Source organism: Stegostoma tigrinum, chromosome 5 (genome assembly GCF_030684315.1).
Source record: "Stegostoma tigrinum isolate sSteTig4 chromosome 5, sSteTig4.hap1, whole genome shotgun sequence".
In the NCBI taxonomy this organism is placed as follows: Eukaryota; Metazoa; Chordata; class Chondrichthyes; order Orectolobiformes; family Stegostomatidae; genus Stegostoma; species Stegostoma tigrinum.
Window position 1 is genome coordinate 61,982,594 of NC_081358.1, and position 22,387 is coordinate 62,004,980.

The 22,387-nt window shown below is 45.0% G+C and overlaps 1 protein-coding gene across 5 annotated transcripts in view; it reads right to left on the minus strand.

Annotated features, from left to right (window-relative positions):
* Positions 1-22,387, minus strand: part of lrp12 (low density lipoprotein receptor-related protein 12) — an 82,086-nt gene that overhangs the window by 51,212 nt on the left and 8,487 nt on the right. For 3 of the 5 annotated variants that reach the window (XM_048529941.2, XM_048529938.2, XM_059646027.1), the window contains exon 2: positions 1,551-1,613. In XM_048529941.2, the coding sequence (XP_048385898.1) occupies positions 1,551-1,613 (63 nt within the window). Of the gene's footprint in view, positions 1-1,550; positions 1,614-1,871; positions 2,026-22,387 lie in introns of all 5 variants that reach the window. The other 2 variants (XM_048529939.2, XM_048529940.2) reach the window with 2 other exon arrangements.

Sequence of the window (22,387 nt, forward strand, 5' to 3'; positions counted from 1 at the left end):
CCAGAACTGTACACAATACTCCAAGTGCAGCCGCACCAGAGTTTTGTACAGCTGCAGCACAACCTCTTGGTTCCGGAACTCGATCCCTCTTAATAAAAGCTAAAACACTGTATGCCTTCTTAACAGCCCTGTCAACCTGGTTGGCAACTTTCAAGGATCTGTATACATGGACACTGAGATCTCACTGCTCATCTACACTGCTAAGAATCTTACCATTAGCCCTGTACTTTGCCTTCCGGTTACTCCTACCAAAGTGCATCACCTCACACTTGTCTGCATTAAACTCCATTTGCCATCTCTCAGTCCAGCTCTGCAGCTTATCTATGTCTCTCTGCAACCTACAGCATCCTTCGTCACTATCCACAACTCCACCGACCTTAGTGTCATCTGCAAATTTACTAATCCATCCTTCTATGCCCTCATCCAGGTCATTTATAAAAATGACAAACAGCAGTGGACCCAACACCAACCCTTGTAGTACACCACTAGTAACTGCTCTCCAGGATGAACATTTCCATCAACTACCACCCTCTGTCTTCTTTCAGCAAGCCAATTTCCGATCCAAACTGCTATATCTCCCACAATTCCATTCCTCCACATTTTGTACAATAGCCTATTGAGGGGAACCTTATCGAACGCCTTGCTGAAATCTATATACACCACAAACGGTTTACTCTCATCTACCTGTTTGGTCACCTTCTCAAAGAACTCAATAAGGTTTGAGGCACGACCTTCCCTTCACAAAACCATGCTGACTATCCCTAATCAATTTATTCTTTTCTAGATGATTATAAATCCTATCCCTTTCCTTTTCCAACACTTTACCAACAACCGTGGTAAGCCTCACTGGTCTATAATTACCAAGGTTGTCTCTACTCCCCTTGAGCAGGGGAACCACATTTGCTATCCTCCAGTCATCTGGCGCTGTTCCTGTAGACAATGACGAGTTAAAGATCAATGGCAATCTCCTCCCTTGCTTCTCAGAGGATACATTAGGATTTAAGCTAGATTTAGGGTCACATACATCAAGATGCTTCAAACTTACATAATACTGAAGAATTACTTTAAAAACAAACTTGTTCTGGGACAGGAAACAATAGATTATGAAATTCCAACATAATGAAGTATCACCATCATCCCCTTGTGCATTAGGGCAATCAAAGCACCTTGATGAAACTTGTTTGATTGGACACACTAAAGCCAACAAAATCAACAAATCTCTACCTATAACCAATGTGGCTTTAGATGACATCTGGAACATCTATTAATTGCAACAATGAAGAAACTCAAGGCACTATTACATACCAGTCTAATGTCTCTTTCGTAACGAACGTGTCTGGGAACTTAACTAATGGATTACTGCACCAATACCAATCTCTCTCATTTAATAATGCACGACCGTAAGCATTCACGTAACATTTAAAGCATATATACCAAATTTATTCAGTTGCTGGCTAAAACAAAATAATCCTTTAATTACTAAAACATCATGGTGTCAGGTCCAACATCAGCTGTTAATTTCCTTTCACATCTGAAAAGAACAAACATACCAGTTGAGATCTTTGAAAGCTGTGCATTTCCTGAAACATACTTTCCACCTAGAACGCCATTTCCTGAAACAAAAAGTTTAAAAATAAATAAATTTAGCATATCCAGAATAACACCACTTAGCAGGTTTTGTGGACTTTGCCTATTAGGAAAAGTTTTTCTTTATGGGACTAGAAATATGCATACATTTAAATGGTTCACTGTCGAAAAAATTGATAAAGTGCATCACCTGAAATAAAAAGACATCAGCAGTAAAATTATCATCCTTTACCATTTCCGTCACTTCCATTAGGATGCCACTACCAAACATCTCCCCTACCCACCATAGCATTCAGCAGGGACCACTCGCCGAGACACACTGGTCCACTTCATTCCTAACGCTTCCTCACACTCCCATGACTCCTTTCTATGCGATCGCAGAAGGTGTAACACTCGACCATCCACCACCGCCTTTCTCAGTGTCCAACGCCCAAACACCTTTTAGAGAAAGCAGAGTTTCACTTGTCGTTCTTTCAATCCAATCTATTGCATTTACTACTCTCAATGCAGTTTCCTTTACGTTGGCAGGACCAAACAGACAGAGCGACACTTTGCACATATCCACCCCATCCATGAGAGATATTAATGGGATAACATCCCATTAAAATTTATGCTCCTTATCTTCCTCAACAGGGGTATGTGGAAACTGTCTTAAAACTTCCTGCCCGAATAGGATTGGGTGGGAAACGTTGTAAAGGTGTGAGACATCTGTAATTCTGTAAGGGGATGAAACTTCTGTAAGAGGGCGAAACTTCAGTATAAACAGAAGTTTCATACCTTTACAGAAGTGGCCGAGTCAGTGACCTATTGTTCAAGCCGGACACGTCGGCAGCTTGAAATCGCTTCTGTCACTTAGGTGACTTGAAAACACATCCTGATGTTATCAGTCATTTTGTGACCGATCAATGCTGTATCTTGTTCTCTTTGTGATCCAAATGTAGTAATTTTTCTTTTATTAGCCAGTTCATACATAGTATAAAAAACGGGGCCTGTCCGCTGTTCGGGGAGAATTGCTTCTGAAATTCAGTGCTCTGTGCCAGGTTGAGTACAGCGATCCTCCACAGCTTGTGCTTGCCAAATAATAAAGGCTTGTGTTTTCATAGCCAGCCAGGTCAGTGTCTTGTTATTGCATCAAGTGCGTGAGGGTCTCCAAAAACAAGCCTGAGAGAGATAAGGATGATTAAACTGCAGTGAAAAGAATTACTCAGCTTTGAGCAAAAGGACATCTAGTACTGAGCCGAGTGAGAAGGAGGTAAGGGCCAAGTGGTTAGAAACCAGAATGATCCGGTCCAAAACTACTAGCAGACACCCAGAAGGTGAAAGGTTAAGCTTTGCACAATAGACATAGTTGAAGCGCATGCCTAATGAGAGAATGCACATTAACTTTTACGCCCATGCTTGCGAAGCTGCTTAATTAGCATAACATGCGATGTATGAAGGGGGTGGGACAAGGGAAGTAACGGGAAGATTGTGCACCTTGGAGCTCAGATTGGATGGAGCCAAAAGGGGAGGATCTGGCCAGAAAAATGATGTATAAAAAAAGGGGAGGCTCCCTGGCCTGTGTGCGCCTCAGGCAACGGAGGCACCCAATTCTGCAGACTCGTAATAAAGCTTAGTTTACTTGTTTCCAAGACTTTGTCTCCACTGACTCGGATTGTGAGCACATGAATCTATATCTCACAAGCTTGGGGGCTCGTCCGGGATCCACACTCAGACGTCCGGTGGAGGGTTCGGAAGAAGGGAAGGCGCGCCCTGCTGAGTTCAGCGGTCCCAGACATTCTTGCTTGCCGTTGGGCGGCTCGAGCGAGTGGTATCTGGATAGGAGACTCTGGAAACAAGTGGGTTTAGGTTAAGGGCCCTTGGAATGAAAATCGATCAAGCAATTCTTGTGCACAAGACCCGGGTAAGAAAATTGACTAAGTATTATCGATCGGGGTAATCTGTTGAGGGAAAATATTCGACAGGGATGGCGGCGGGGGGGGGGGGGGGGGGGGGGAAAATCAGCACGTGAAAGCTGAAAGACCCCGGGAAGAGAAGGGACCGGGGGAAAGGGGTCCCGAGATTCCACCCGATAGTCCGTTGGGGCGGATGCTACAGAATTGGAAGGGAGGAAGGACTAGGAGTAAGAATAAAAAGAATACAGTTAAATAGTGTACTGAGTATGATGCACCGACAGCATTTTTATAGAGGTTGCTGAGAAACATGAAGCAAGTTTCGGGCATCGACCCAAACTCAGAATGTGGGCAACAACTTGAGGACAAATTTTGTAATCAAATCCTAGACCGATATTGAGTGGAAATTAGAAAAGATGAATGATTGGAATAAAAAGCCTCTAGATGAGTTATTGTCCGACAGGAAGACGAAAAACAAAAAAGGGAAAGCAAAAATGATGCAGGCGGTAGAGCAAGTTGTTAAAAAGAAGTGGGAATGTGAAGGACAGCGGGCAGCCCTGAGAAGAGGAGGAAGGGGTGCGGCGGGAGGCAAAAGAAGGGAAAGAGAACAAATATGGAAGATGGGACCCTTAAGATGTTACCACTGTACCGAGGAGAGACATTTCAAGCGGAAATATCCTAAACTAAGGAGGGAGGTCCGCTCCTATGTCTTGTTGGAGGAAGAAGATTTGGGGGGGGGGGGGGGGGGGAGGGGGGTCGGGGGTTCCCTTCCTTGGGGTCAATGGGATATCAACAGGAACCCCTAGTAAACTTAAAAATTGGACCCCAAGGAGGAGAAGAGATGGTGTTTATGGTGGACTCTGGAGCCGAAAGAAAGATCGAGCGTAGTACAAATTCCACAGGGTCTGACGGTGGGAAAGGGAAGTATAAAAATCTCCGGAGTCGGGGCAAGGGTGATGGAGATGTCGGGGATTGAAGGAGTACATGTAAGATAGAGACCTGGAGACAGTAGAGGACCTGATTCTAGTCCCGCAAGCCGGGGTAAACCTCATGGGACGGGATCTACAAATCCGTTTGGGGATAGGGACCACCCCCATGGAAGGACACATTGTGATCCAGCTATACCACCTAAAAGGAGGAAAATGAGAAAGAGATCGAGGACCGAGTCTGGTCTGGGCAAGGGAACAGAGGAGGCCTGCAGGTACCACCACTTCAGATAACCCTGAAGGGAGGATGTGGTCCAGTACGGGTTAGACAATATCCCATATCGATAGAGGGACGGAAGGGGCTCCAATCGGTTATTGAAAATCTCTTGCGAGATGGACTGATAGAAGGATACACGTCTCCCTATAATACACCGTTCCTACCATTGCGGAAGGCCGGTGGGATGTCCTGCCTCGTCCAAGACCTCAGAAAATTACATAAAAAATTGTCCAGATTCGACATACAGTTGTCCCGAATCCTTACACCATCCTCAACCGGATTCCTCCCAATCCCGAGTGGTTCAGTGTGGTTGATCTGAAGGAAGCTTTTTGGAGTTGCCCACTCGCCGAAGGAAGTCGGGACCGGTTTGCCTTCGAATGGGAGGACCCCCAGACCGGGAGGAAGCAACAGTACCAGTGGACAGTTCTTCCCCAAGGATTCACTGAATCCCCTAACCTGTTTGGTCAAGTCTTAGAGCAGGTATTAGAGGAATACCATGGGGACCCGGGAACCCAACTGATACAATATGTGGATGATCTTCCAGTCACAGGAGAGAGGGACGGGGGACGTACGAGATTCCACTATAATGTTATTAAACTTCCTGGGAAAGAAGGGGTTGAGGGTGTCTAAGAACAAGCTGCAATTTGTCAAGCAGGAGGTGAAGTACCTGGGTCATTAAATGAGTCAAGGGAAGAGAAGAATAGGTCCTCAAAGAATCACTGGAATTACTAGTACAACCCTACCGAGGAGTCGGGCAGAAATTAGAAGGTTCCTAGCGCTCATTGGGTACTATAGATTGTGGATCGACGAATACGCCAGACGAGTCAGGTTTTCGTATGACAAACTAGGAGGAGAAGATGAGAAGATAGCATGGTCTCCGCATGAGCAACAAGAGTTCACTTGTTTAAAAAACAGCCTGGTAAATGCTCCGGTTCTGGCTCTACCCTCAGTCAATCAACCCTTCCACTTTTTCATTAAATGCCGAGAACGGGGTAGCCTTGGGAGCGCTAACTCAGAAGCAAGGGCGGCAACGGCACCCCGTGGCTTTCCTCTGGAAGGTTCTGGATCCAGTATCCCGCGGCTGGCCGGTGTGCATTCAAGCGATTACAGCTACGGCCATCCTGGTTCAGCAAAGCCGGAAACTCACTTCTGGAGGGAACCTGGGAGTGTCCACCCCACATACTGTCCGGACAATTCTGGCCCAGAAATCTCAACGATGGCTGATAGATTCCAGGATATTGAAGTATGAGGTTATTTTGATGGAAAAAAACGAATTAACCATCGCCACGGACAAGAGCTTAAATCCTTCCCAGTTCCTATATCCGCCCGAGGGAGGGGGAAGAGTCTGGGAACCCAGAGCATGACTGCAGTGAGCTAACAGAGCTACAGATAAAAAGCAGGGATGACCTGGAGGATGAACCCCTCGCAGAGGGTTGTAGGTGGTTTATAGATGGGTCATCCCGCTGCATTGATGGAAAGAGATACACCATCATCGACGGGACTACCGAAACCGAAGTAGACGAAGCTTCCCTGGACTAAATGTTTGCCGATAGCTCTGCTCAGGATACGCACCACTCCACACAGAGATATAGAGGTGTCCCCTTATGAGATGTTGTTCGGGCTCCCATGATGTATTTCTAAGGAACTATTTACTGGCAGTCTCTCGTTCCCTTGCAGAGTTAAAGGCCAAAGGGCTGTTGGCGCAGAGTCCTCCTCTCGATTTTTCTATCCACCTCGGTCAAGGCGGGAGACTGGGTTCTGGTCAAGTCATGGAGGGAAGAAAAACTCCAGTCGCAGTGGACTGGTCCATACCTGGTGCTGCTGACAACAGAGACAGCAGTCCGAACAAAAGAAAAAGGGTGGACGCTTGCGGCACAGATAGAGGGACCAGTGGATCTGCCGGCTGAGGAAGAGTGGGAGACACGGGAGGGGGATACCCCATTGACTTTAAAACTGAAGAAGAAGACAAAATGAAGGGTTTACACTGTACTGTTATTTTATTGTCAACTGTAGCCTGGGGAGAGGGAAAGAATCATTTTTACCACTATGTCAAAACTATGCTAGACAAACGGGGCGTACCAACTGCTGGGTGTGTGCTGCGATCCCACATCATGGGGAGTCCGGAATTCCTCTTACCGTTGTATCTTTGACCAAAGAAGAAACAGGCGAAAAGAGGTGCTGCAGTTTGACTCCACTTTAAATGATACGTGGGAGTCGGGCAGGGGTGCATGGAATTCTAGTTACGGGAATTGGTGGCCGCGTTGGGGGAAGGTGGAACGGGAGCAAGGGGAATTATAGTTTCAAGGGATGGGTTCCTTGGCCGGCCCCACAGACCCAAGGTGCAATTGACGGTCTCAGAGTTTCGCCACCTGGGGGACAGGTTAACTCAACGTGTTTCTGTAACTGGAATGATAAAGCCCCGTTCCAATTGGGGAATTCGTCTTGTAAACTAAACATTCTAGTCTCAGACACCACCCTACACAGAGTTTTGAATGGGACGTGCTGGGTTTGCAATAAAAGGCGTATCCATATCTACCCAGGGACATGCACCAACACCAAGGGGAGGAGGGGTCCAGGTGGGGGAGATCCTTGCCCCATGATCAAAAGGGATGAAGTGGCTGTTGTTACCTAGCCTATGTGGTTCCGCATAAGAGACTCATGGTGCGGGCCCCTAAGCTAAACCAGAGACAAGGAGGGAGACATAACCTCCGAAAAGTAACTGAGGGGGATCGTCTCCTCTGGGCCCCGTTACCCATGTAGGGACCTCCCGATCAGGGAGAGATATACAGAAGCTGGCGGCCTCTCTGGAGGAGTTGGCCAACGACACTGCTGATGCGTTAGCCGATACCCAATCCCAGGTGAAGGCCATAACCACTGAGATGATTGCAACTAGGCTAACAGCTCTTCAAAATAGGACGGCTCTAGACTTTGTTCTAGCCGAAAAAGGGCGGTACCTGTGCCCTAATTGGGATAGAATGTTGTACATACATACCAGACGCCTCCCCCAATATTACTGATATCTCGCAGCATGTGCGAGACCAGATCGCCAAAATAAGGGATGTGGTAACGGGTACCGGAACGAAAAAGGATGGGAATGGGGAAATTGGGGATTGACCGGTTGGGGAAGTTGGCTGGTCAATTTGGCCATTTATGGATTGCTGATACTAGTGGGTCTGGTGGAAGGGGCTTAATGTCCTGAAATGTGTATTGAGCCGATTGATGACATCCCTTGAAGGGGTGACCCAGGTTCACCGCCAAAGGCTTCTGCAATCGGAGGATAGTACGCAGCAGAGAGAGATTCAGAGGATGCTCTGGGGGTTCGAGGGACGGGATCCCAAGGTGCAGTTTAATCATGACGCGTAGCAAAAAGAAAAAAGGGTGGATTGGAGAGATAAGGATGATTAAACTGCAGTGAAAAGAATTACTCAGCTTTGAACAAAAAGACATCTAGTACTGAGCCGAGTGATAAGAAGAGGTGAGGGCCGAGTGGTTAGAAACCAGAATGAACCGGTCCAAAACTACTAGCAGACACCCAGAAGGTGAAAGGTTAAGCTTTGCACAATAGACATAGTTGAAGCGCATGCCTAATGAGAGAATGCACATTAACTTTTACGCCCATGCTTGCGAAGCTGCTTAATTAGCATAACATGCGATGTATGAAGGGGGTGGGACACGGGAAGATTGTGCACCTTGGAGCTCAGAATGGACGGAGCCAAAAGGGGAGGATCTGGCTGGAAAAATGATGTATAAAAATGGGAGGCTCCCTGGCCTGTGCGCGCCTCAGGCAACAGGAGCGCCCAATTCTGCAGACTCGTAATAAAGCTTAGTTTACTTGTTTCCAAGACTTTGTTTCCACTGACTCTGTGATTGTGAGCACGTGAATCTATATCTCACAAGCCTAACACATAGGAATGACCCTGATCTCCAAGTTGCTTCCCATTTCAATAAACCACCCTGCTGTCATGGTGACATATCTACCCCATACCTGTTGCAATATTTCATTGAAGCACAATACAAGCTCAAGGAACAATAGTTAATTTTCTCTTTATACACTGCATAGCCTCAAGGGTCTCCATGCGGAGGTTCAAAAGTTCAGATAGTGAGCATATTATGTGCCCCTTCCATTTTTCATACAGTCTCTTCACCTCCAGCCTTGACTTTTCTTGTTTGCATTGCTCCTAGTAGAAGGGACCTACTTTTTCCCTATTTTTAAAATTGAATTTATATCCATTTTACATCTAACTCTTTCACCACCACTAACAACCTTGACTTTTACAGTGGGACTATACATAGGGAACCTTTTCCACTCCTGTACTTCTGACAAGAGTATTAAAATACACATTGTTCCAAATTGAAATTGTTGGACAGTCACCTCAGACTTGAAACATTTTGGAGATACATGTGAACTGCAGATACTGGAGAATCCAAGATAACAAAGTGCGAAGCTGGATGAACACAGCAGGCCAAGCAGCATCTCAGGAGCACAAAAGCTGACGTTTTGGGCCTAGACCCTTCAGAGAGGGGGATGGGGAGAGGGTTCTGAAATAAATAGGGAAAGGTGGGGGGAGGCGTACCGAAGATGGATAGAGGAGAAAATAGGTGGAGAGGAGAGGAGTGTATAGGTGGGGAGGGGATAGGTCAGTCAGGGGAAGACGGACAGGTCAAGGAGGCAGGATGAGGTTGGTAGGTGGGAAATGGAGGTGCGGCTTGAGATGGGCAGAAGGGATAGGTGAGAGGAGGAAAAGGTTAGGGAGGAGGCAGGGACAAGCTGGGCGGGTTTTGTGATGCAGTGGGGGGAGGGGACGAGCTGCGCTGGTTTTGGGAGGCAGCCCAGCTCGTCCACACCTCCCTAACCTTTTCCTCCTCTCACCTATCCCCTCCTCCCACCTCCATTTCCCACCTAACCTCATCCCACCTCCTTGGCCTGTCCGTCCTCCCCTGACTGACCTATCCCCTTCTCACCTATCTTCTCTATCCATCTTCGGTCCGCCTCCCCCTCTCTCCCTATTTATTTCAGAACCCTCCCCCCCATCCCCCTCTCTGATGAAGGGTCTAGGCCCGAAACGTCAGCTTTTGTGCTGCTGAGATGCTGCTTGGCCTGCTGTGTTCATCCAGCTTCACACTGTTATCTTGAAACATTTTGGAACTGTTTCTTTCTCTGAGGCCACCAAACCTGGAACGGTTTGCACCTTGAACTGGTTTCAGATTTCCAGCATCTGTAGTATTTTAGCTTTACTTTCTTTTAGACAGGACATGCTGCTGAAAACTTAACTGAAAACAAAAATCAGATCTGCCAAATCTAGATTTAGTTGATTTAAAATGCTGAAAAAAAACCACATTAAGAAAGCTGTAGACGTTTATCAAGAAGGAATTGAACTTCGTGAAAAACCTGCCAAAGAAAGATTTTTCATTCTTAAAAAAAATTCATCTGGAAATTAAACATAGCACAAGCTGAAAGTAAGCATCACTATATAATCCAAGATAACAAGATGTAGAGCTGGATGAACACAGCAGGCCAAGCAGCATCAGGAGGAGCAAGATGCTATATGATGAAATACTAGATTTTGCAACTTGATAACCAAGTGCTGCATATTTTGGCTGTGCTAGGCAGTGCTTGCTTTTGAAGCAGTGAGAGAGAGAATAAGAGACTCGTCAGTGCTAAATCTATTGGGCTAAGAAAATTCTGCCTGACGATAGCCTTATGTTCAGCTGAGTTGCTAAGTGTTAAATACGTGTAAGTGCCCATACAGGCTACCAAGAAGGAAATCTAAGGAAAAACCTGGGTCTGATGAATCAATTATCAAAGTGAAAAATGGCAATGTGTCATTAGTGATAAGAAAAGATATGAAGGAGAAAACGTAAACTACTTCAAAATCTGGATATCCAATGTTTGGAGTTTTGTTGACATAGATTATGCTCTTTCCACTCGTAACATCTGTCTCAAGCCAGTTGTCTTTTGTCGTAATCATGAATGAGTATGCACTTTTTTTGAAGGGCACAGTTTAAATTGTATAGAAGTAGATTAGAAATCATCACTTTTCTCTACCTTTTGTTATATTTTACTTGTGTTACAATAAACAGTTACTTTATCCTTATGACAAAACCGGGTATAAATTGACTTATTAGCAGTCAAGGCATAATGGTCAACTTAGTGGTCTAATGGTGATAATGGGAACTGCAGATGCTGGAGAATCCAAGATAATAAAATGTGAGGCTGGATGAAGACAGCAGGCCCAGCAGCATCTCAGGAGCACAAAAGCTGATGTTTCAGGGATGGTTTGTGGAACAATGGGGTACGATTAGTGGCCAGCTTTTCGCAGTCAAGGAGTAACAAAAGTGCTTGCGGGTCCAGAATATTTGTAAGAGATTAACGCAAGGCTGGGTGTGGAGTTATTGTAAGTGGTAAAGGATGAAAGGTTTTACATATTTGAATGAGATACATTGCCTAAGAACAGTACACCACAGGACCAGACCCTTTGGCCTCCAAGCCTGCACCGATACATTTTGCCCTTCCGTACTTCCATTCCTTCACTTCAAGGATCTATATACTTCTATTCCCTTCCTATTCACATATTCATCAAGTGTCTTGAGTGCTGGTATTGTGTCTGCTTCCACCACTTCCTCTGGCAGCGCACTCCAGGCACTCACCACTGAGTGAAAAACATGCCTCGTACATTTCTTTTAAATGTCCCCCTTGCACCTTGAATCTGTGACTCCAGTAACTGACTCCTCCATCCTGGGAAGAAGTGTCATACTTTCCATCTATCCATGCCACTCACAGCCTTACAAACTTCTATCAGGTCACCACTCAACCTCCTGCGTTAGTGAAAACAAACCTAGTCTAACCAATTTTCCTTCATAGCTAAAATCCTCCACACCAGGTACCATCCTGGTTAACATTTGCAGCATCCCCTTCAAAACGTCCACATCCTTCTGCTAGTGTGGTGACCAGAACTGTATGAATATTCCGAGTGTGGCTTAACTGAAATTCTATAAATTTGCAACATAATTTGCCTAAGCTTAACTCAATGCCCTTTCCAATGAAAACAAGCTTGCCATAGGCCTTTTTTTGAAAACTACCTTTGCTACTTGCGCTACGACCTTCAGTGATCTGTGGTCCTGCACACCTAGATCCCTCTACGTATCAATGCTCCCAAGGGTTCTACCATCCATTGCATAATTTCCACCTGTATATGACCTTCCAAAACACATCGCCTTATGTTTGTCTGGATTAAACTCAATTTGCCATGCGCCATTTTTCTGTCCATCGGAACGAATGAATGAATTATTTTTGTCACATGCATTTTACATTTAAATAAAATAAGAGAGTGTGAAAAGCCTTCATTTGTTGCCATAGTCCTGTGCCATTTTGATAGTTTGAGAATAAGAGAAAGTTAAAAGATATAGCTCAAAGAGAAATCCATCTGTATGAGTCCCGAGCTAGCTCAGAACCACCACTACCTTGCCAGACCCAACTAACAAAGTTGCTGATCCTCAGGTGCCAACTTTCACTGCTTGGCTCACTCTCCTACCCCACTTGTCTCAGTGCAATCGATGCCTGGAGGAGTTGACTGTGTTGCTGCCTCACAAGCTCTAAAACATATGAAGCAGCTAAAAACATCCTGCTGTTGGAACATACATCTTCAATGGGTTTACAGGAGGCAACAAATGTCATACTGCTGGAATTAGCAAATAAATTTGAAGTAGAATTGTCTGCCAAAGCTAAGAAGGCAGACATAATTATACATTGTCAAATGAGTGTGTGAAAACACAAGAGTATTTAAGCAGTAATTCACTTCAAGTAGCAAGGATTTGATCATGGTCAAAGCAGCTTGAATTTGAAGAAACAAACTGATTAGTAACAGCGAGTATGGGTTTGAGGGGGGCAGGCACTGAATTCTTTGAGGATGTGACAAAACACATTGATGAAGGCAGAGCAGTGGATATGGTATATATAAAATTTTAGCAAGCCATTTGATAAGGGTCCCCATGGTAGGCTCATCCAGAAAATAAAGAGGCATGGAATTCAGGACAATTTGGCTGTCTGGATACAAAACTGGCTGTCCAAAGAAGACAGAGGGCAGTGGTAGATGGAAAGTATTCAGCCCTGAAGGTCAGTGACTAGTGTTATGCAGGGATCTGTTCCGGGATTGCTACTCTTTGTGATCTTTATAAATGACTTGGACGAGGAAATGGAAGGGTGGGTCGATGACACGAAGATTGGTGGAATTGTGGACAGTGTGGAGGGCTGTTGTAGGCTGCAACGGCACATTGACAGAATGCAGAGCTGGGCAAAAAGTGGCAGATGGAATTCAAACTGGAAAAGTGAGAAGTGATTCATTTTGGAAAGTCAAATTTGAAAGCAGAATACGTGGTTCATGGCAGGATTCTCAGTAGCGTGGAGGAACAGAGGGATACTGGGGTCCACATCCATAGATCCTTCAAAATTGCTACCAAGTTGATAGGGTTGTAAAGAAGGCAAATGGTGTGTTGGCTTTCATTGGCAGAGGAATTGAGTTTAAAGTGCTGTGAGGTTATGCTGCAGCTCTATAAAACTCTGGTTAGACCAAACTTGGAATATTGTGTTCAGTTCTGATCACTTCATTGTAGGAAGAGTGTGGAAGCTTTAGTCAAGGTGCAGAGGTGGTTTACCAGGATGCTGCCTGGACTAGAGGGCAGGTCTTAGGAGGAAAGATTGAGGGAGCTAGGGCTTTTTTCATTGGAATGAAGGAGGACGAGCGGTGGCTTGATAGAGATGTACCAGATGAGACGCATCGATAGACTGGATATTCAAGACTTTTTTCCAGGGCAGAAGTGACTATTGCGAGGGGGCATAATTTTAAGGTGATTGGATGAAGGTATAGGGAGACATCAGAGGTAGGTTCTTTATACAGAGGGTGGTGGGCGTGTGGAATGGCCTGCCATCTGTGGTAATGGAGTCAGATACTTCAGAAAATTTTAAGCGATTCTTGGATAGGCACATGGAGGATAGTAAAATGCAGGGTAGTTTGATCTTAATGGGATAATAGGACGGCACAACATCGTAGGCCAAGGAGCCGGTACTGTGCTGTACTGTTCTGTGTTCTAAAGAAAATAGTGATAGAAAAAGGAAGAGTTTTGGAATAAAAAAATGGAAAGAGAAATGAAAGAGAGTTGAGTCTGAAGAGAAACAAAAGTTAAAGAAAGCTTCAGAGAGAAGAAAAGGATAAAAAGGTGAGGGCTGAGGGGTAAAGAAAGGGTCGCTTGATGCTTCAGATCCATATCCTCTGGATCGATCTTGCAAAAGTTTAGATTAGGGTAGGGTATTGGTGTTGTGTATACAGATTTCAGCAAGGTCTTTCTCAAAGTCCCACACAGGAAACAGATACCCAAAGTAAAAACTTAGAGATCCAGGGTAATTTGACATATTGATTCCAAAATTGGCTTAATGGCAGGAGACAGAGGGTGATGGTAGAAGAATACTTGTGTGATTAGAGGCCCGTGTCCAGTATTCCACAGGGATCAGTGTTGGATCCCTTGCTGTTTGTGATATACATAAACAATCCTGATGACAACATTTGGGAGATAGAGTTTGTGCAAGGCCAAAGTGCTTCCACAGTAATAAATGGAATATCTTCCATTTATGCTGGAAGCTGCATGGAAAGCCCACTGAAGCTGATGTCTGTAAGAATGAGTCTTAAAAAAAAGGAACAAAAAAAGGCAAATACCATGGGTCAAACTGTAGTTTAAAAAGTGCAACCAGAAAGCCAGAGGTAAACACTGCTATGAGTGCAGAAGATGAATACATTAGAGATGAATGGTTTCCGCAAAGAAAGACAACCCCTTTTGTTCAAATGATACAGCTAAACATGATGTATGTTCTTTAGCTGGAAAAGAACACAGACTTCCCTTGAAAGCATGGAATGAAGTCCAACATGTTAATAAATAGGGTAAGTGAAAGTGGAGAGTATTTCTTGGTTCTGTTGTACAAAGAACAACAGGAATTCAACTTGCAGTTTGGAACAGTGGAAGGAGGAGTTAAGAAATTACCCACAGGTGAAGTTGACTTACTCCCAGGTAGCGATGTGACTTTATTGAAAGTAGTAGCTTTGCCTAAATTCAGAGACAGACAGTCTAAACGAGGTTAAGTCCAGGAAAACAAGCTCAGGTAAAAATGTAGATTCAAAATATGCTAGAAGATCAACTGATTGAACCTTGTCAAAGCAGCTGGAGTTCATCTGTTGTATTATTCTTAAATTAGATGGGTCTACTAGATTCTACATAGATTGCTGAAAAGTACATACCGTAACAAAAAAACAGATTAACACTCAATTCTTTCATTAAAAGATTGTGTTGATAGAAGGAAATAAAGTACTGCCAGATTGAAGGTTAATCTAATGAGGGTACAAGTAAGTACCATTCAAAACAATGAACAAGATCCTTTGCAGAAAACTTCCGCTCAGTTCGCAACAAACAACTGCACCTCCCAGTCGCAAACTATTTCCACTCCCCCTCCCATTCTTTAGATGACATGTCCATCATGGGCCTCCTGCAGTGCCACAATGATGCCACCCGAAGGTTGCAGGAACAGCAACTCATATTCCGCCTGGGAACCCTGCAGTCTGATGGTATCAATGTGGACTTCACCAGTTTCAAAATCTCCCCTTCCCCCACCACATCCCTAAACCAGCCCAGTTCGTCCCCTCCCCCCACCACACCACCAGCCCAGCTCTTCCCCTCCACCCACCGCATCCCAAAACCAGTCCAACCTGTCTCCGCCTCCCTAACCTGTTCTTCCTCTCACCCATCCCTTCCTCCCACCCTAAGCCGCACCCCCATCTACCTACTAACCTCATCCCACCTCCTTGACCTGTCCGTCTTCCCTGGACTGACCTATCCCCTCCCCACCTATCTTCTTTTCCCTCCATCTTCGGTCCGCCTCCCCCTCTCTCCCTATTTATTCCAGAACCCTCACCCCATCCCCCTCTCTGATGAAGGGTCTAGGCCCGAAACGTCAGCTTTTGTGCTCCTGAGATGCTGCTTGGCCTGCTGTGTTCATCCAGCCTCACATTTTATTATCTTTGGTACAGGAAATGGGTTACCTTATGGCTGTCAAATGAAGCCATTCTAATTTAGAAATATCCCAGCAACATTCCAAAAGGTTGTGAATCAAGCCATTGCTCAAATGCCTAAACACTTGAGTTATTCAATTGATGCTGTAATATATACCTGGGAAGAATACCTAAAGCAAACAGGAGATCATTTAAAATCATTTAAAGCTGGCTTAATAAAATCTCACCAAGAGTACAGCAAATCTTACAAACAATAAACAAAAAAAGTGAAGAATTTTTCATACCTGAAACTAAATAGGAAATCATAAGATTGCTGGGAAAGTGTGGGGTTTATTGGAAATTTGTGCTTAACTTCAGCATAATTGCTGTTACTTTAGTAGATTTGATATGAAAACAGGCAAATGTAGCATAGTCAGCAGATCTCAAGCAGTCTTTGAGAAACTAAGGGTATTTATAATAAGTAAATGCGTATCATTGTCCCTGAATTTTAATAATGGATATTGATGCTCATGACTGGGGTGTAAATGCAGTCTTATTACAACGCCATGAATTCCTTTATTCGTTCATGGAAATGAAGGCGTTGCGTTGCTGGCGAGGCAGCATTTATTGCCCAGGGTATTAAGAGTCAACCATATTGCTGTGGGTCTGGAGTCACACGTAGGCCAGACCAGGTGAGGATGCTGGTTTCCTTCCCTAAACAAAATTAGTGAACCAGATGGATTTTTCCAACAATTGACAATGGATTCACAGTCATCATTAGATTCTTAATTCCAGATATTTAATTGAGTTCAAATTCCACTATCTGCCATGGTGAGATTCAAAGCCGGATTCCTGGAATGCTATCTAGGTCTCTGGATTAAGAGTCCAGCGATAATATCACTGCGCCATCACCTCCCTCCAATTAAGTTTAGAGAAGCTAGTATGAGAGATAATGGGAACTACAGACGCTGGAGAATTCCAAGATAATAAAGTGTGGGGCTGGATGAACACAGCAGGCTAAGCAGCATCTCAGGAGCACAAAAGCTGACGTTTCGGGCCTAGACCCTTCATCAGAGAGGGGGATGGGGAGAGGGAACTGGAATAAATAGGGAGAGAGGGGGAGGCGGACCGAAGATGGAGAGTAAAGAAGATAGGTGGAGAGAGTATAGGTGGGGAGGTAGGGAGGGGATAGGTCAGTCCAGGGAAGACGGACAGGTCAAGGAGGTGGGATGAGGTTAGTAGGTAGATGGGGGTGCGGCTTGGGGTGGGAGGAACGGATGGGTGAGAGGAAGAACCGGTTAGGGAGGCAGAGACAGGTTGGACTGGTTTTGGGATGCAGTGGGTGTGTGGGGGGGGGGGGGGGGGGGGGGGAGAAGAGCTGGGCTGGTTGTGTGGTGCAGTGGGGGGAGGGGACGGTGATTTAGGGATGCAGTAGGGGAAGGGGAGATTTTGAAACTGGTGAAGTCCACATTGATACCATATGGCTGCAGGGTTCCCAGGCGGAATATGAGTTGCTGTTCCTGCAACCTTCGGGTGGCATCATTGTGGCAGTGCAGGTGGCCCATGATGGACATGTCATCTAGAGAATGGGAGGGGGAGTGGAAATAGTTTGCGACTGGGAGGTGCAGTTGTTTGTTGCGAACTGAGCGGAGGTGTGCTGCAAAGCGGTCCCCAAGCCTCCGCTTGGTTTCCCCAATGTAGAGGTAGCCGCACCGGGTACAGTGGATGCAGTATACCACATTGGCAGATGTGCAGGTGAACCTCTGCTTAATGTGGAATGTCATCTTGGGGCCTGGGATGGGGGTGAGGGAGGAGGTGTGGGGACTAGTGTAGCATTTCCTGCGGTTGCAGGGGAAGGTGCCGGGTGTGGTGGGGTTGGAGGGCAGTGTGGAGCGAACAAGGGAGTCACGGAGAGAGTGGTCTCTCCGGAAAGCAGACAGGGGTGGGGATGGAAAAATGTCTTGGGTGGTGGGGTCGGATTTTAAGTGGCGGAAGTGTCGGAGGATGATGCGTTGTATCCGGAGGTTGCTAGGGTGATGTGTGAGAACGAGGGGGATCCTCTTAGGGCGGTTGTGGCGGGGGCGGGGAGAGAGAGATGTGTTGCGGGAAATACGGGAGACGCGGTCAAGGGCGTTCTCGATCACTGTGGGGGGAAAGTTGCGGTCCTTAAAGAACTTGGACATCTGGGATGTGCAGGAGTGGAATGTCTTATCGTGGGAGCCTGTAACTGATGTCCATTTCAAGCCCACCGACTCCCACAGCTACCTAGAATACACCTCCTCCCACCCACCCTCCTGCAAAAATTCCATCCCCTATTCCCAATTCCTCCGCCTCCGCCGCATCCGCTCCTGCTGTGTTCATCCAGCCTCACATTTTAGAAGCTAGTATGATATTGGTTTAATTACTTAAAATCGTATCAGAAGTAGTCTGAATGAAAAATGCATTTAAAATTAATATTGGCTCAGCTTGTTGAAATCTATTCCTGACATGGTTGCAAAGAAACTCCATGAACATAATTTGTTAGCTTTTGTAGAGAATTTTTAAGACTTAAAGTGCAAGATGGTTTCAGTGGAGGCTATTATTTCAATTAGTTAATGTAGAAACCACAGACACTGCAAGAAAAGATAATGTTACAAAAGGTGTTTTATCACAAATGTGATTAAATTGAAATAATTACAAATTTGAGGGGAAAATGACCAGACATTCTTTAAGCAAGATTTAAACAATGAGCAGAGGTGGATGCACATATATTGTGTGTTGCACCAACTACTGATGAAAGGCATTTAAGAATAGCATTTCATTCGTTTAAAAGCTGAAGCACTTGAGAGCACACCTCCTTCCTTTTTGGGGGACAATAAACTGATATGGAAGTTCGACTATTAGACAGCTAAAATACAAAGACAGTTTTCAGTTGAAAATTAATTGCTATATAAATTTTGGCTACACTAGCCAATAATACTGTCTGAAGCAGTGAGGAAGACAACTTGAGACACATTTCAATTCATAAGAATGTCTACGAAGTGATATGTGCAACATTCATCCAGTCTAACATTGTCCAGATATGTCCTGTCCGTAAGAGCAGTCTAAATGCACTCCATGAAACTTGAAAGGATTCAGAAAAGATTTACAAGCATGTTGCCAGGGTTGGAGGGTTTGAGCTATAGGGAGAGGCTGAATTGGCTGAGGCTATTTTCCCTGGATCACTGGAGGCAGAGGGGGGACCTTACAGATGCTTATGAAGTCATGAAGGGCAGAGATAGGGTGAATATGCAAGGTCTTTTCCCCCAGGCCAGTGAAATCCAAAACTAGAGGCCATATGGTTAAGGTGAGAGGGGCAAGATTTAAAAAGGCACCCAAGGGCAAATTCTTCCACACAGAGGATGATGCATGTACAGAATGAACTGCCAGAAGTAGCTGGTACAATTAGAACATTTAAAAGGCATCTGACTGGGTATATGAGTAGGAAGATTGTGAGGTATATGGGCCAAATGCTAGCAAATGAGACTAGATTTGATTCAATCCCTACAGTGTGGAAACAGACCCTTCAGCCCAACAAAATCACACCAATGCTTACAGCATCCCACCCAGACCCATCCCAACTATACATCCCTGAACACGAAAGGCAATTTAGCACGGCCAAACCACCTGCACATCTTTGGACTGTTGGAGGAAACAGGAGCACCCAGAGGAAACGCATACAGGCATGGGGAGAATGTGCAAACTCCACACTGTTGCCCGAGGGTGGAACTGAACTCCGGTCCCTGATACTGTGAGGCAGTAGTGCTAACCATTGTGCCACCATGGTTTGGGATATCTGGTCTGCATGGACAGAGTAGATGGAAAGGTCTGTTTCTGTGCTGTACAGTTCTATGACTATGATTCCATCCACCAATCACCAGCCAAATGATGGAAGAAGTGCCACACTTAGATAAGCTCAGTTTGGGTTCCACCAGGATGACTTGGCTTACTTAAGAGTTAAAATTCTAAAACATTAATAGCATCAAGGGCTATGAGAATAGTGCAGATAAATACCAAAGTAGATGACAAACTCTGACCTAGAATAACAGAGCAACCTCAAGGAGCCAAAAGAGGAGCCAAGGAGCTAATCATGCTTTTATAATCTTACTCCTGTTTCTAGCTTTCATCAAGTATGGCTTTCAGGTTCCTAGTGAATTAAAGTCAGTGGCAATTAGGGGGAAAAACTCTCCACTAACTTGAGTCCTACCAAGCAACCAAGAGGTAATTGTCATTTTTGGACATCAATAATCTCCGCAAGAGTTCCTTACAGTAGTGTCCAAACATCTTTAGCTGCTTCAATGACGTTCCCTCCACAGGTCAGAAAATGGAGACGTTTGCTGGCGAACACAGGATATTCAGTACAACTTTCTATAGACCTTATTAAAGGGGGTGGCCATGGGCACCCACATGGGTCCAAGCTATGCCTGCCTCTTCATAGGATATGTGGAACAGTCCCTCTTCTGCTGTTACACTGGCACTATCCCCCACCTCTTCCTCCACTACACTAATGACTGTATCAGTGCTGCCTCATGCTCTCATGAGAAGCTTGAACAGTTCATCAACTTTACTAACACCTTTCACCCCAACCTCAAATTCATCTGGTTCATCTCTGATAGCTCACTCCCTTCCTGGGCCCCTCTGTCTCCATCCCTGGTGACGACCCTCTAAACTAATATCTATTTCAAGCCCACCAACTCCCATATCTACCTGGACTACGCCTTCTCTCACCCACCTTCCTACATGAATGCAATCACTTACTCCCAATTCCTCTGCTTCTCCCACATCTGCTCCCAAGATAGGACATTCCACTCCTTTTCATCCCTGCCTCCTTGACCTCACACAACTGTCCATCTTCTCTCCCATCTATCCACCCCTCCATCCCACTGACCAATTCCCACCATCTCACCTATCACCATCCCCATCCTTTCTCTCTATTTATTTCTAAGCTGACTTCCCCCCACGCCCATTTCCGAAGAAGGGTCCCAACCCAAAACATCAACGTTCCTGCTCCTCTGGTGCTGCCTGGCCTCCTGTGTTATCATCCAACACAACAGCAGTCCATCAAGATCTGTACAATTTACAGACTTGGGTTAAAAAGTGGCAGTTAACATTTATGTCAGAATTGTCAGGCAATGACCACTTCCAAAGTGAAACAATCTGTCATCCCTTGAAATTCAACAATATTAAACACCCATTATCAACATCCTGGGGATGACAATTGCCCAGAATCTGAACCGAGCCCCCATTATAACTGTGACTACAAGTGCAGGTCAGGGATTGGGTAACCTCTGGAAAGTAACTCTACATAGACAAGCTTTCGGAAGTCAATCTATGACATAGATGTCAGTACTGTGATGGAATAATCCCCACTTTCCTGGATGAATCCAGCTCCAGTAAAACAAGGAATCTTGAATGGAAACAAACTACTGGTCCAGAACTCCAAGTCCTGTCTTAAGTGCTTACTCTGAGTACAGTGGCAGCAGCATGTACTATCTGTAAGAAGCACTCCCAGTAACCAGTCAAGGTTTCTTTATCAGGATATTCTAATCTCTCAACTTTTACCACCTAGATGAAGGGATCTCTCTGACCCTAGACACTCCCACAAAACAACCTACTTCTATGCATCTTGTCCACATTCTTAAGATACTTGAATGCTTCAGTAAGGTCTCCTCTCATTCTTCTAAACTTCAGTGACAGGATAGATGCTGAGATGTTCTTTTTGCTCATCTGCAGAAGAGTTGATGACCAGAAGCCATAATCTCAGAGAAATGGGTACCCATTGAAGACAGAAGATGAAGAGGAAGGGAATACGCTCTCAGATGTTGGGGAATTTGTAGAATTCTTTACTATGGAGGGTTGTTGATGCTCGGTCCTTAAGTCTTTAGGTATATTCGTGGCCAAATTTGATTCCCTTACTGATTGAAAATCTAAGGTAATGGGGAAAGAGGCCAGAAAGTGCAGTTGAGCATTATTAGATCTCATGAATAGCAGAGTAGATTCAACATGTTGAATAGTCTATTTATGATGTTATGTGCATGTGAACGCCACCATCTTGGACAGCAAATCTAAGTAAAATTCATTCTTGACATGGACGAAGAAATGACAGATAGTCACAAGTGTAATTCTTCAAGGAGGCAATCAACCAGCACTTCAAGGACAATTAGGCATAGGAAAATGAATCCCGTCTTTGCTCATGATGCCTATATTCCTTTAAAGAGCATTTTTAAAATACCAGGATGGAACACATTTTCTCTTTTGTCAAACTTTGCAACTAATTCATAACATAATTCCTGGTTTCATGAGAAGATGTATGTATCAATACAAACAACAACAGGTCCATTCTCCCCCTGCCCCCAAGTATTGTGATACACGTTTCCCCTCTTGATTAAAAAGCAATATACAACAAAGAACAAAGAAAATTACGGCACAAGAACAGGTCCTTCGACCCTCCAAGTCTGCGCCAATCGAGATCCTCTGTCTAAACCTGTCATTTATTCTCTAAAGGTCTACACCCCCTCGCTCCCTGCCCATCCATGTATCTGTCCAGATACATATGAAAAGACACTATCATGTCTGCGTCTACCACCTCCGCTGGCAAGGAGGCAATCAACCAGCACTTCAAGGACAATTAGGCACAGGAAAATGAATCCTGTCTTT